At 36.9% G+C, this 13,275-nt stretch overlaps 1 protein-coding gene across 2 annotated transcripts in view; it reads left to right on the forward strand.

The window, feature by feature from the left end:
- The window catches only part of LOC106945824 (kazrin-like), a 168,075-nt gene that overhangs the window by 41,863 nt on the left and 112,937 nt on the right, over positions 1-13,275 (forward strand). For both annotated transcript variants that reach the window (XM_015029785.1, XM_015029784.1), the window contains exon 3: positions 485-642. In XM_015029785.1, the coding sequence (XP_014885271.1) occupies positions 485-642 (158 nt within the window). The remainder of the gene's footprint in view (positions 1-484; positions 643-13,275) is intronic.

Here is a 13,275-nt window from a genome sequence, read left to right on the forward strand (position 1 = left end):
TAACATTTCAGACAAAAAACCATTAGTATCGGCCAAAATCAGAATTGGTAGTTCAGGTTTTTTACAAAAGATCGGTAATCGGAAACAATTTTTTGATAAAATAATTGCTTTGTATCCAGTTTTATTTAGTCAATTATTGAATGATTTATTACATTTTTGGCTTCTTGGGGGATAAATATATCTTCTCAGCTCTGAGGGCTGCATTGTGTTAAGTCCGGAAGAAGAAAAACACAGTAGACATTATTACAGTGGCTCTAATCGTAACGTAGCGGATTATATAACAGAGTGAAAGTGAATTTCTAAGTCTCTGTAATTGATTGAGCCTAATAATGCTCGTCTTGTCTAAATGAGGGATTATTCTGAGGAGGAGAACAGTTGTCATGGACGGAGGAAATGTCTCAGATCACTAAAGTCTGATCCAGAAAAGGGCAAAAGAGACACAAAGAGAGACGTTTTTGTTAATGTGTATTTTGTTTTTTTGCAGCTGTCCAGTCTCTGAACAGCCTGAACGACCAGATCGCTCAGTTCATGGTGACCCGACCCGGCAGTCTGGCTGATGAGGAGGAGGCCTTCATCCCCGGAGAGAGGGACACCCTCAGGAAGTCCATGACCCTGATGAGACACCTGCTGATGGACGCTCAGGTAACAACGCCTTCCCTCGGTGAGAGGCAGGATAATTCAGCCGGCGCTGTGAAATGCACCATTCAGTTTCACAATCATGCTTTTCTTTATGGGTAATTGACAGTTTAGTGGAACAAAGTTTCTGTGGTTTAGTTTTGACTTCTGGAACAGCTCAATGTTGATCTCTAAGTTTTAAAAAAACAAACAAATGCTACATTTGTAGTGAATAATCTGAATAATCTGGATCGGACAGAAAGATACAAAAACTGTTGCTTTTTGTTTTCTGTCCACTACAAATGTGTAAGTTTGTTATTTAAAATCAATGTAAATATAAATGATTTTACTTGTCTCCCCAGAATAATTCAGATTTTTGAATTTGCTGTAAGATCTGCTAAAATAAATCAAAATACTAATTTAAAAATGCTTCAATCCTATAACAATACAAGATTAGTTGCTCTTTGTGTCACGAAAAAATCTTCCACTGGTGGTAATTTTAACAAAAGAGAGGAGAAAATGAATAAACTAAAATAAGAGTCCCATTATTAGAAATGAAAGACTCTTTTTCTCTGCTTTTTAAATTACAAAAAGAAGCACCAATGTTTCTTTTTAATTTTAGTTTTATGTTTACATCATCGACATGTTAATCAATAAATCAAGAAAAGGAATTAATTGTCCCAAAGTGTTTTATAATTTAATCACCACTTGCTGATTTAGAAACACTTTTCCTAATAAAAACCCATCATGATTCAGTCCACAAATCTTTGGAGAGACCCGGATCTTACTCAAAGATTTCTGTGAGAAATTATTTTTCTTTGACTTTCTTTTTTTTCTGAAGCTGCTAAATTTGTGTCTGAAGGAAGGAGAGTTGTGACAAAAATAATCACAAATAGTTTTGTCTGCTGGACTTGATTCATTTTTTGCATCCACATAAATTTAGTGTGAAAATGAAGCAAAGAAAACAAAAAATAATTTGAGTAGTTTGTGATTTGTTTTTCTCTTTCTTTACAAAAAAAACCCTGAAAATTATTCAAAAACAGGTGGAATTGAGAACAAATCTAATAAGAAAGCTCTGAGTTTTGTTTATAACTTTATGTCACACTTTGTATTTTAGAAGTTACTTTTATTAATTTGTAGGAAAGTTTCCAAAGAGCTGAGGGAAAACGTTAACAGAACAAGCTTTTCCATATATTTTTATACTTTCTCTAAAAGTTTTCTTAGCAACATTGACTGAACTAAGAGTCATTCTTCATTTCTCACAGTAAAGTCGGCCCAGCTCTGTGAGAACTTTACCAATCTGAGGGAAGCGATAAACAATTCGCTGCTGAACTTTGAAAAGTTAGTTTTTAATTCTCTTCTTGGCTGCCTGCTCTCTGTTCGCAGCTACTTTAATAGTCTTACAGATTGAACAGGAATAATCTTTTGAGCTTAAAGAAAGAATCCTTTCCAAAGTAATAACTTTTTTCTCTGTGTGTCTGCCTGCTGAGGAATGCTGCTTTTATGGATAACAAATAATCAACTTTCTCTGTTAGCACCTTTAAAATACAAGTGCAACTCAAATTGTTCTGCAGAGCAAAGGCAAGACGCATAACTAAAGAGCTAAAGGATAAAAGAGGACAAAACATAAATGCAGAAGCAGTTTGCAAAAAGCAGTGGGTACCCAGTTGGTGCCTTACATAGTGTACCAGAAGCAATAAAAGTAAACATTATATAATATAAAAGTAAATCAAAGACGGAACATAAAATGTAAAGGAAAAAATTTATAAAAGTTGGTAATATTTTTTTGCTTGAATGCAGAAGGAATGGAGAAAGCAGAAGCCTTGGCTTCATCCTGTTCATGTTTATGTAAATTATTGGTTTGCAAAGTAATACAGAAACAGAAAATCTTTATTTTGACATTAAAATGTAGTCAATATCATATATACAAGTCTGGAAAAACTAAGAGCCCACTGCAGTGAACCTCATTGAAAACCTCCTGGTTTTTCCACCAAGTATTAATGTTTTATCGTCCTGAGTTAAAACATTATTGTTATTGTTTCTAAATTAACATGAACTTGTTTTCTTGGCATTATTTGAGGTCTGAAAGCAATGCTTCTTTTTTGTTATTTCTCATTTAAATAAATACTAAATTTTTGCTTGTAATTTCAGTCATGTTGTGAGTAGTTAATAGAATAAAATAACAATGTTCATCAACATATAACTATAAAAAGTAAAATCAGAGAAACTGATCATTTAAAGTCATCTCTTAATTTTTTTCAGAGATGTTTATTTATAAAAAATAAATAAAATAAATCAAGTAAAAGAAGAACCCAGCTATAGCAAAGCATATAAACAATTATTCTAATGTTTAGAAAAAGCTGGAAGTACATCGTTGCTAAGTGTAGCAGCTGTCAGAGGCCTTATTATTAAGTTGTTTGATAAATCCAAGCTGTACATAAATTCATACATGAAATTCCTCAGCAAAGCATGAAAAGTTGGACAAACAATAGACTTGCAGACATCCAACAAGGAAGTCTGAGGAGGATATTTTGTTTTCTTTTTGTAACGTTGTTAATAACTTATTCTGAATCTGATTTCTATTCTTTCCCCCAATAATTGTTGATTCCACAGGCAACAAAGCAGGAAGATAAAATTCCCTCTTCTTCTCTTCTTGATGAGAAAATTCTGGGAAAACACAGATCTTGTCAAATCCGTAGTTTTTCTCTCATAGCAGAAAATTGTGGAAAACCAGCAAAACCAGTGTTGCCGTTGCACTGTGGGAACAATCAGGAACGGCTGCGTTCATGTTAAAATGACCCGGCACTTGACTTCCTCAGCCAAAAATTTAAAAAAATGTCACATTTCAACAATTGACTCACCTGCTTTTTTGCCCTCAAACCTGCCACCATGGTGAACATTGGCTAAATGCAATAAATGTGCACCTATTTGTCCAGATAGAGCAGCAGTAGGGGAGAAAAACACTCAGATATGTTTATGTAACTGCAGATCATTGTGAACAGAAGGTGTGCAGCTTTTCACATTAATTCACAATCATGTCAAAGTAGAAATTAACCAGCTGAGTGGAAACGTGTAATTACAACCACTGCAGTTTAAAATGTGAACAAAATGTTTGTCAGAGCTGTTTGTGCTCTCTTTTGTTTAATTTTGACACCAATCACATGTAAACTGCAGGGTTTGAATGGTCCTGCTTCCTGGAATGAAAAGGCACATTTTGCAGGCCTGTTGGCCATTTCAGCCACATTTTTCATCTGCTAATTTAATACGTTGGAAACATTTCAGTCTTCTGCACAAAAGCAGACATCGTCATGCTCTGCAGTCTTATTTCAGCGTCTGAAAAGCCATTAAAACAAGCAGTTCTGAATATCTGCAGCTCGTTTATGCAGCGAAAAATACAATATATGAGACCCACTTAAAAATAAAACTGAAAAAGTAACTTTATGATCCAAACTTAACATGCAACTCAAGTTTCAATCTCTTTAAAAATAAGATTAATTGGTTTTCTGAAGCAATATAAAACCCAAAACTAAAGAGAGTGGGGCTACCGACCAGTCGTTAATCTAAAATACAGAACATTTTGGAGGTATCCACACTAATAAAGCTGCTTTTTACAGTTAAAACCAGTTATTTTGTTTCAAAACATTTCATTGCTGCTAATGAGTGAAATTTATGTTGTTTTTTTATTATCGTGGTGTTTAGACATTGGTGCGTCCCGCTAGCATCAAAGTGAATATGCTACACTAAAATAAGAGAATGGAGCTCCAAGTTTAAAAAACTTGAGTTAATTTGTTACATGTGAGCAAATTAAGTTACTTAATTGAAGTTTGTTTAATTGACAACTTAATAAACCGAACTTGATTTGATTATTTGAAATAAATTAAATAATTGTTTTAAAGTTAAATCACCTGTCAAATATTTATTTATTGACGGTGAACACTGGATTGGCCTAATCAAAGTCCAAAATTTAAGATTTGTGGAAACACTTGCAAACTGAAGCTTTCTTGTTAAATCTGAATGATGTTTTGTAAAAAGGAATGAGCAAACATGTGAGTTTTTGCAAGATGAAAAATGTGTAAACCTGGTTTAGATCTGCAGCAAACGTTGGTGCTGCAACACCTTGACTGAGTTGGACTAAATACTCATTTTTAAATTTCTATTTGTAACAAGAACCATGAATCAGTTTACTTTTACTTCACTGATGTGAGTTCATCTCTGCACGTTAAAGTTTGTTGTTATGAGGTGACGGAATTTGACGAAACGGTCAAGAGGTATGAATGCTTTTGCAGCTTTTTCCATTTGGTTTATTATTGATAGCAAGAGAAAATCCAGGCAGAATGAAGAACATTTATGAATTACTGAATGTGTGACTGTGAACTCAGCTACCGGCATCATGACCTCCCCACACTGACTGAGTAGTTTTAAATGTGCAGTTTTTAGTGTTTTTCTTCACAGAAGAGTCTAAATTGCTCTTTGGTGTGAGTTTGAACTGTGATGGATTGGCGACCTGCCTCGCTTTCCGCCTGGAGATAGGTCAGCATAGCAGACTAAAGACATCTGTGTGCAGCACCACAAAGAATGATTTCTCCTTTTACACCTTTTTTATTTCACTTATAAAGTTATTTATTTGTGCATTAAGGCATATAAACCCCTTCATTCATTCATTCAGTTGAAATATTGATTGAAGTGTCCCTCCGTTCTCCCCGCCACAGATGAGATTGTAATCGATCAGTGAGGAGTGACTCTCATTTGTCACTTTATTTTAACTTCCTTCTACTTTTTGATGAATGCTAAATAAACCCCGACACACTGATTCAATTGTACGAGCACCGTCGGCGTCGTGGATGATGGATGCCGAGCTCTGCCCTCGTCCTCCTGGAGATATTTTCTCAGACGCAGCGTCATTGATTAAAGGGAAGGTAATTCAGCAAAAGGCCATTGCTTTCACCTCCGCTCAGAGGTGAAAGATTATTGGCCTGCAGTCTGTTCCTCCTGTTCGCTGGGAATATCCGTGGCATTGGGAGGAGCGCGGATTATCTTACCAAGAAGTTGTACTTGTGAAAAATAAAGCGCAGTGCTCAGATTGACAGATTTCTCTGCCTGTTGGGTTTGTTTGTGTCGGGTTGTACACCTACAGCTTTAGCTTGTTTCCTGTTTTTCACTTCTACGGGGCGACAAACGGCCGGCTCTGTCAGCTGGAGGCTTATCACTCTGAACTGACAGGAGAAAAACTATTATAATGAGGTTCTGACATTTATCTGCTGTAAGCTTAGTCACATTTACGAATGACAGAACTAGTACAATGTCCCAAAATACACATTATGTAATAAATATGCTGGATTTTTTTTAAATCTGCTCCTCTCCATATGGACATAACCACCCAATGAATCAATGAGTGATGAATAATTTCTGTTTTCCAAAGTCAAAGTGTGTTGTGTATTCATTCTGAAGCATCTGTTTTTTATTTTAATAATAACAGCCATGATTGGTTTTATTTTTAAAAGATACTCTGTTAAGTTATCCAACGGACTTTGATTTAATTTGTCAAATTTTCATCACTACCTGCATGAGTAACCCTTCCATGTTCAACTTGGGCCTGTAGGTTGACTTCAGGTTCCCTGTATTTATTCCAACAAAAGAGGAAATAAAGTTGGTGGTTAACAGCAGCAGCCTCTGTCCCAACACAATAAATAAGATACAGGAAATAACCCAAAACAAAGTACAAAGCAATGGCTTCCAATGAGCAGCTAGCAACAGTTAGCAGCAGTTAACAGTTGTAAAATTAAACATAACTAAAATGGAGAACATTAATGAAACGTATACAAAGTATAGCAAAATACTGTATGAAACAGTGTATATGATTAAATCAGTATAAAATATATGTTAAAACATAATATTTGTAAAGAAAACACAGAGCTGATCCTAATAAATACCACAGTTACCGACGGCAACAGAAAAAAGGGGGAGGAGCTGCCAGTTACTGGTTACTACGGTAACCACCAACTGCCAAGAGCAGAGCAACAGAACTTAAAACACCAATAAATTCAGACAATACCAATAAATGTCTGAAGAAACAACTTGTTGACTAAACAAAAATAAATTCAAAGACTAAATAATAGCAAATTTTTCAGCTCCTGATATTTTGGTGGATTTGTTTTGACTTTCCCATCGCATGAAACAAGAAAGCAGTCCAAAGCCGATTCTCCAATTAACTCCAAAGTATCAATTAACTGATCAGAAATTTAAACGGCATCAATATCTGGGTTTTCCCTCATTGTTTGAGGAGACAGTAATCATTCTGTATCTAAACTTTATTGTATACATACATTATTGTGGCATGTAGCAAATGTAAATAATTCTAACTTAAAACAAGAGAAGTTTGATCTATTATATCCATTACATGTAAACTTCTGGTTTCACTGGTAAACAACTGAAAAAGGTTCTCCAGATGACCCTGATTGTCCTGCTGTAATCTCCAGATGTAATCATTCACAGATCCTTTCCTGAGCGATCTGCAGCAGCCTGCCAGTCATCAACGATTATAATGCGGCCAAATTATGAATCAGATTTCTTTGTTCTGCACATCTGAAGGGGTCAAAGTCAAGTGCGGCGGCGTCCCGTGTAGAGGAGCGGCTCTCGTCATGGAGAGGGGACTGCATCCATGAAGAGTCATGTTTCTGCTGTCAGATGGAATATGAAATTAGATCCTCCACTCTTTTTACATCTGCGCTCTCAGTTGAAGTGCCAGCAGTCCAGTTTGCAGCATCCAGCGTTTTGTGGTGCAAATTGCTTGTGGAGACTTTGTTGATGAACCATGGATTATGTAGATGATCTGACAGATTCCCGATACTGTATCTTAAAGAAATGATCAGATTTTCACCAATGTGTCCACTACAAAGCTGAAATGTAATTGTAAATGCCCTCTTTCTGAATGCTGTCCTCGACTTGATTGCCTCATTCGTCATGTGCACAGATGAATTATGCATGTGCTTGTTGCTATGCTCGGGTGAATAATCAAATGGTTTTCTGTGGGTGTGGAAGCTGTGAAACGGCGAACACTGGACCTCATTTGGTGCTTTTGTGAAGTCAGAAAAGCTCAGACAGTGACGCGACAAGGGGCTGACAGCAGAGACTCTGCCCAGGTGATGATTTGGAGTCATCTTTGCAGCGTGCGCAGCCGACCGGCTCAGACAAAACAGCCAGTTATAAGGGTCAGCAAACACATTTACGAAACTCGCTCCGCGTGCCGCGCGGCAAAAAGCTTCGCTGCTCGTTTCAGGGGAGTTTATGAAATCTAGAAAGGATCCTGCTGAAGAGTTTCTCGTGCTTTTTGCTGTTATAGCTTTTGCGTTATCTCCTCCAACAGCTTCAGTCGATGTGAATGAAAAGGCACCAAAAAGAGCGTAGAGGAAACTCTTCACACAATGAATTAATTAGCAGTTACTCATTTCCAAAGGGCATACTGTGATCACAGCTGAAGCTGCTCCGCAGCCTTGGCAGCTCAAGCAACATCTATTTACTGCAACCATTCAGTGACTGGCCTTGCTTGTTGATAAACTAATTATATTCAAATGAATCATGGACAGAAATGTGACCTGCAGCTACTCTACACTTTACAAAAACAAAACCTGGCCAAGTGCATTTAGTCTGGTTTATAGTAAACGTGTCTTTCTACACTGGAAATGAGACAAAAAAAAAAAAACTTACTAGCAACTTTTCAGCAAGACATAAACTGTAAATCATTTAATCCACATTTAGTTGTGTCTACTATCTTCTACTCTTTAAGAAAACGTAGCCAGTTTTAGATTTTGAATCTAAATGTGACTTTGTGACAGATAAACTTACAGCAGTAAGTTGTGTTAACTCTTTACTAATTTTGTTGAATAAACTAGAGTTTTTGTGTTATTAAGGAAAATGTTTAGTTTAAAGCTTGATGATAATGTCCTGTTCACACTAAATGTTTTTAGCAGAATTCATTATTCTTGTTTAAAGTAAGAAAGAAAGTTTTTGACATTTTTTGAGAAAAATCAAAGAAAATCCCAATTATTTATTAGCGCAAAAAAAGTGCAGGGATTTGTTGATTTAGCATGAATTTCCATGATACCTCTCAAGAAACTGGAGGAACTAGTTGATATAATTTGGGAGTAGACAGATAAAAACTGCATTGATTTAATTGATAACATAATATTTAAGCACACAGTGTTTAGTCTAGAAACTAAAGGGCCACATAAAAAGCTACGGTGCGCCGGATTTGGCCCGCGGGCCTCGAGTTTGACAATAATGAGAGCTGCAGAAATAAACTCAGTAAAAGCTGAACTAGGATTTATTGTGTGCAGCTTTTCAAGAGGCTCAAACCAAATACACTACTTTTGATTCACACTCCTATAAAGTAATATTTAGCTTGCGGCTAAGCAGAACCATCTGGAGAAACGGGCCAAATTGTATTAGTTTAATGAATCTTCTTTTATAGGAAACATCACAGAATTCAAGTCAAGTGTAAAAAGTTGTGCTTTTAGATGCATGAACTAATTACATTACATATGACGGTTAAATATTCTTTACTGAGTTTTAAATGAACTGTGATAATACAGAGGATTAGACAGATGAAAACTAAACCTGGAGATATTTCTCCATCTCGGCAGTGAGACTCCAGCTGCACGTCTTCTTTTTTCTTAAACTTTTTATTGACTTGCCAAATATCTCTAGAGCTAAATGAGCTCAGAGACGGAAAGGTGGAATTAATGATCCAAAAAGTGAAAATTTGGGTTCTGCAGCACTTGAGAAAATGCATCGTTTCAGATCTCATACCTAATGATCTGATAAGCTATTGACACACCAGCAGAGAGACAGAGGAAGATAAACGAGCAGATAAAATACAAAAAAGAGAGATTGCAGCAGAACTGTAGCCTCTTCTTGGAATCAATCTAATTCCTGTTTTTTTCCTGAGTGTGACCGCCTGCAGGAAAACCATCTGATCACTTACAGGATCCCCTTCATGTGAGGCCGTCTTTTTTCTGACATCTATCTTTCTGTTTCTGAGAACAACGGATCAGTTATTAAGGGAACATGTTGGCGAAAAACCACTGCTTTCATCTCGTTCCTCGTTCACAGCCTTTAGGTCCCTGCCTATATGAAAATCACTCCACCTCTAATCCTTTACATCTTCTTTCCACTGTTACATCCATTATGCTGTCGGAGCGGGCGGCGCTTCAAAGAGACGGAGTTTCTCCTTTTTACTAACAAGTCTGTCAAAAACCCTCCGTGTTGCTTTGCACCCTGAAACACCAGAGAAACAGGAAAGATTCACATGCAATGTGCATAAAGGTTGCGGCCATGAAGACAGTGGAGATCTTAATCTCTGGAAAAATCATTCAAAAGCAAAACACATTATTTATTTTAACCCCAGAGTCATTAATGGATTCATAGACGCATCATTTCTCATAAAGCGAGAAATGAGGCCGACATGATTTACTTCTGATGCAGGAAAAATCCTTGTCATCAAGTGTAAAATGAGTAAAAATGAAAAAACATCATTCTGACGTTTTTACATTAAAGTCAGCAAACACAGCCAAAGGTGGATTAATGTAAATGTTATCAGAGCTATGAGCAGGGGCGCGGTAAAGGGGTGAAAAGTGATGACGGTTCCAGGGGCCCTGACCACCAGGGGGCCCTCCACAATTTAATTATTTATATTTTGTTCATAGACATAAAATGTCTATGTGGACTGTTGGATGTTAAATTCATGAGCAGTAAATATTGTGCTAATTATCAGTATTGAACCAAAGAAAGCAAGGCAGATGCAGGCCTTTAAAATTGTGACGCTTTTTATGGGTCAAATAGACTCAAAAAATTGTAACAGCAGCTGCGCAGGGGGGCCCAAACTAATTTTTTGTCAGGGGGCCGAATCTCCTCTGGATTTTTCATCAAAAACTGCATTCATGTTGTTTCCTATTTTGCTGTCTATGTTTTTTTTTTAAATAATTGGTTATGCAGGTTTAAAAGTGAGGAAATTAAGGAGATTTTGTGGAACATTAAGTCGTCTCATGTGTTTAAATCGCTTTTGATGTTACTTTAGTGAAAAGTTTATTTGTGCTGAAATCAGTGGAGTTCACACAGTTCTGCTGCTTCATTATGTTACTTTTCTGTGATGTCATTAGCTGCGTTTCCATTACAAAGGAGTGTAAAACCTTTTTGTTAGTCTGCTAATGTTGAACAAACATGAATAGGTCTGTCCAGGCTTAAGACATTAGGAACTATGTCGGCAACAGATGTGAACACAAAATACAGCTGTGGAAAAAACTAAGAGCCCACTGCACTGAGAACCTCCTGGTTTTTCCACCAAATGTTGATTTCTGAACTCTTCCTGAGTTAAAACATTAGTGTTATTGTTTCTAAATGAATATGAACTTGTTTTTTTATTTTACTTTATTTGAGGTCTGAAAGCTCTGCGTCTTTTTCATTATTGTGACCATTTCTCATTTTATGCAAATAAAAACAAAATTTTTGCTTGTAATTTCAGACATGTTGTCAGTAGTTCTTAGAATAAAAGAACAATGATCATTTTACTCAAACATATAAAAGGTAAAATCAGAGAAACTGATCATTTTAAGTGGTTTCTTAATTTTTTTCGAGAGCTGTATGTTTCAGCCATGACGGCTCATCATCTGCTGTCAGAGGACATAAAAACTCAAGTTTTATCAAAAAACGGGAGTTTGTGTTTCCGTCAAGTGAATTTATTTTTTTTTAATCCAACTTCCTCACTTTTATGGTCAAACATACTTTCTCGTTTGTTTCTTTCTTCATATTAAAGGCTGAAGTGACCACATAAAAATAATTTGAGCTTTATTACCCAAATTAATCAGAGTGCAAAATGCTGCATAACTCTCTTAATCTGGGTGAAGCACCTGCTTATGAAAACATTATTATTGGATCAATGCTGAAATATTTGAGTCACAGATGTGTTATTTCTGCAGCATGTGTTTTTTTTGTGTTGAACTCAAAAGAAGCTGCTGAAGTTTGAGCTTCCTGTTGACAGGAAATATGATCAGTTAAGTTTCAATCAATCAGGTTTATTTCAGCATCAATGCACTTCAAAATGGTCATGAAAACATAAAAACATCATGAAGACAGTCAACCAGTAACATTTTGTCAAATGGCTTTCATTAATACACATTAAATATGTTGGTCAATGTTCCAGTTATTGTGGTTTAAATTCAGCTCTCAGTAGATGGGATTTTAGTCTTGCTTCAGTGTTTCAGCTTTTTGCAGTTTTCTAGAAGTTTGTTCCAGATTCGTGGTGCATAGAAGCTGGCTGAGGTGTAACGTTTGCTTTCAGCAGTGCTGTATTTACAAACTCTTTCGTTCACAGATACTTTCAGCTAGAAAACTCTTTCATTACATTATCTCCAGCTGTTATAATGTTGGTTTGCATCTTGATGCTTTTCTTATAATTACCGTCTGAAGCGTTATCGTCATTAATCTGTGAAGGGTGCTTTAAAAATGGACCATTTACTTAGTCTGGTTGTTTACTCAGTAGTTCAAGTGTTGCTTGACTCTTTACCTTTGCACACAATGATCCCTCATTATGTGTAGCAGATGCTCTCTCAGCGCGGATTTAGAGAATAAGAACTTTTCTGTGGAGGATGAATTCATAATCTATCATCCGTTTCTGCAGCTTGTTTGGGGCTCACACATTTCTAAGGAAACTCTGAGCTGATCCAGATCACTACACACATCTTTCTGTGGATCAAAGGTGTTCACCTCAATTTCAGACGGTGATCGGGCAAAATGAAAGAGCCCACATCTCTGTCAATCTCCTGTTGAGTGACAGACGGCGTCTCTGTGCTTTTTGCTGCCTTGTCTTCTGGAGTTGTTTGTGTCTGGCGCAGACGGGGAAACGTCCAGGATTGACGTGTTCATGCAGGAGATTGACAGCGACCGTGGAGGGAGGGGTTCGTATCATCCGTGTTTCTCTGCCAGCAGGAAGCGTAAAGTTCCTGGAGAGTTTTTTCTGTCTGAGTTCATTCTGTTTGGACTCATTCAGATACCAGCTGATCTGTTGACCCTTTGCAGCAGCGTCACTTAATCATTCGAGGCGCCATGATGGACGTCGGAAGTGAGGGATGTCTTTTAATCATATTTACGTATAAAGTTTCCTTACCTTGTAAAAAGTGTTCGCTGCAAATCCGCGGTTACATCGAGGGCTGAAAGTCATATGATTGAGGCTGCTATGAATCTTAACTCATTAAAAGTTATAAAAAAAATTTGCAAGTTTGGTTTCTATCCTTGTCTGTTTGTGCAGCCGACCTATGACCATTTTTAACGTGAAGTCAACTAAATAAAAGTGATGTCAGGTTACAGATGTCTGTTTTTAGCCAAAGGAACGCCTTGGTTGACGTCCATCATGGCGGACTGGGCGGAGCTCTGGATGTCACGTACAAATGATCGATTAGTCGTTAAGATCTCAGTCGCCTTTTCAGGACTGAAGCATCAGTCAATATGCGCAGAACAGGAGTGGAGACATTTTTGTCAAATGCAGCAACATTTACATCCATTCTTAACTCCGTCGTAACCTTTTCTTCTTCCGAACACATGTTCTGAGCTCATCCATGTTATCTTGTTTGCTTTAATCTTCCTTCAAAGCCGGGGTGTCTGTGGAGTTCA

Source organism: Poecilia latipinna, unplaced genomic scaffold, assembly GCF_001443285.1.
Source record: "Poecilia latipinna isolate Pla-1442-1.1 unplaced genomic scaffold, P_latipinna-1.0 Scaffold162, whole genome shotgun sequence".
In the NCBI taxonomy this organism is placed as follows: Eukaryota; Metazoa; Chordata; class Actinopteri; order Cyprinodontiformes; family Poeciliidae; genus Poecilia; species Poecilia latipinna.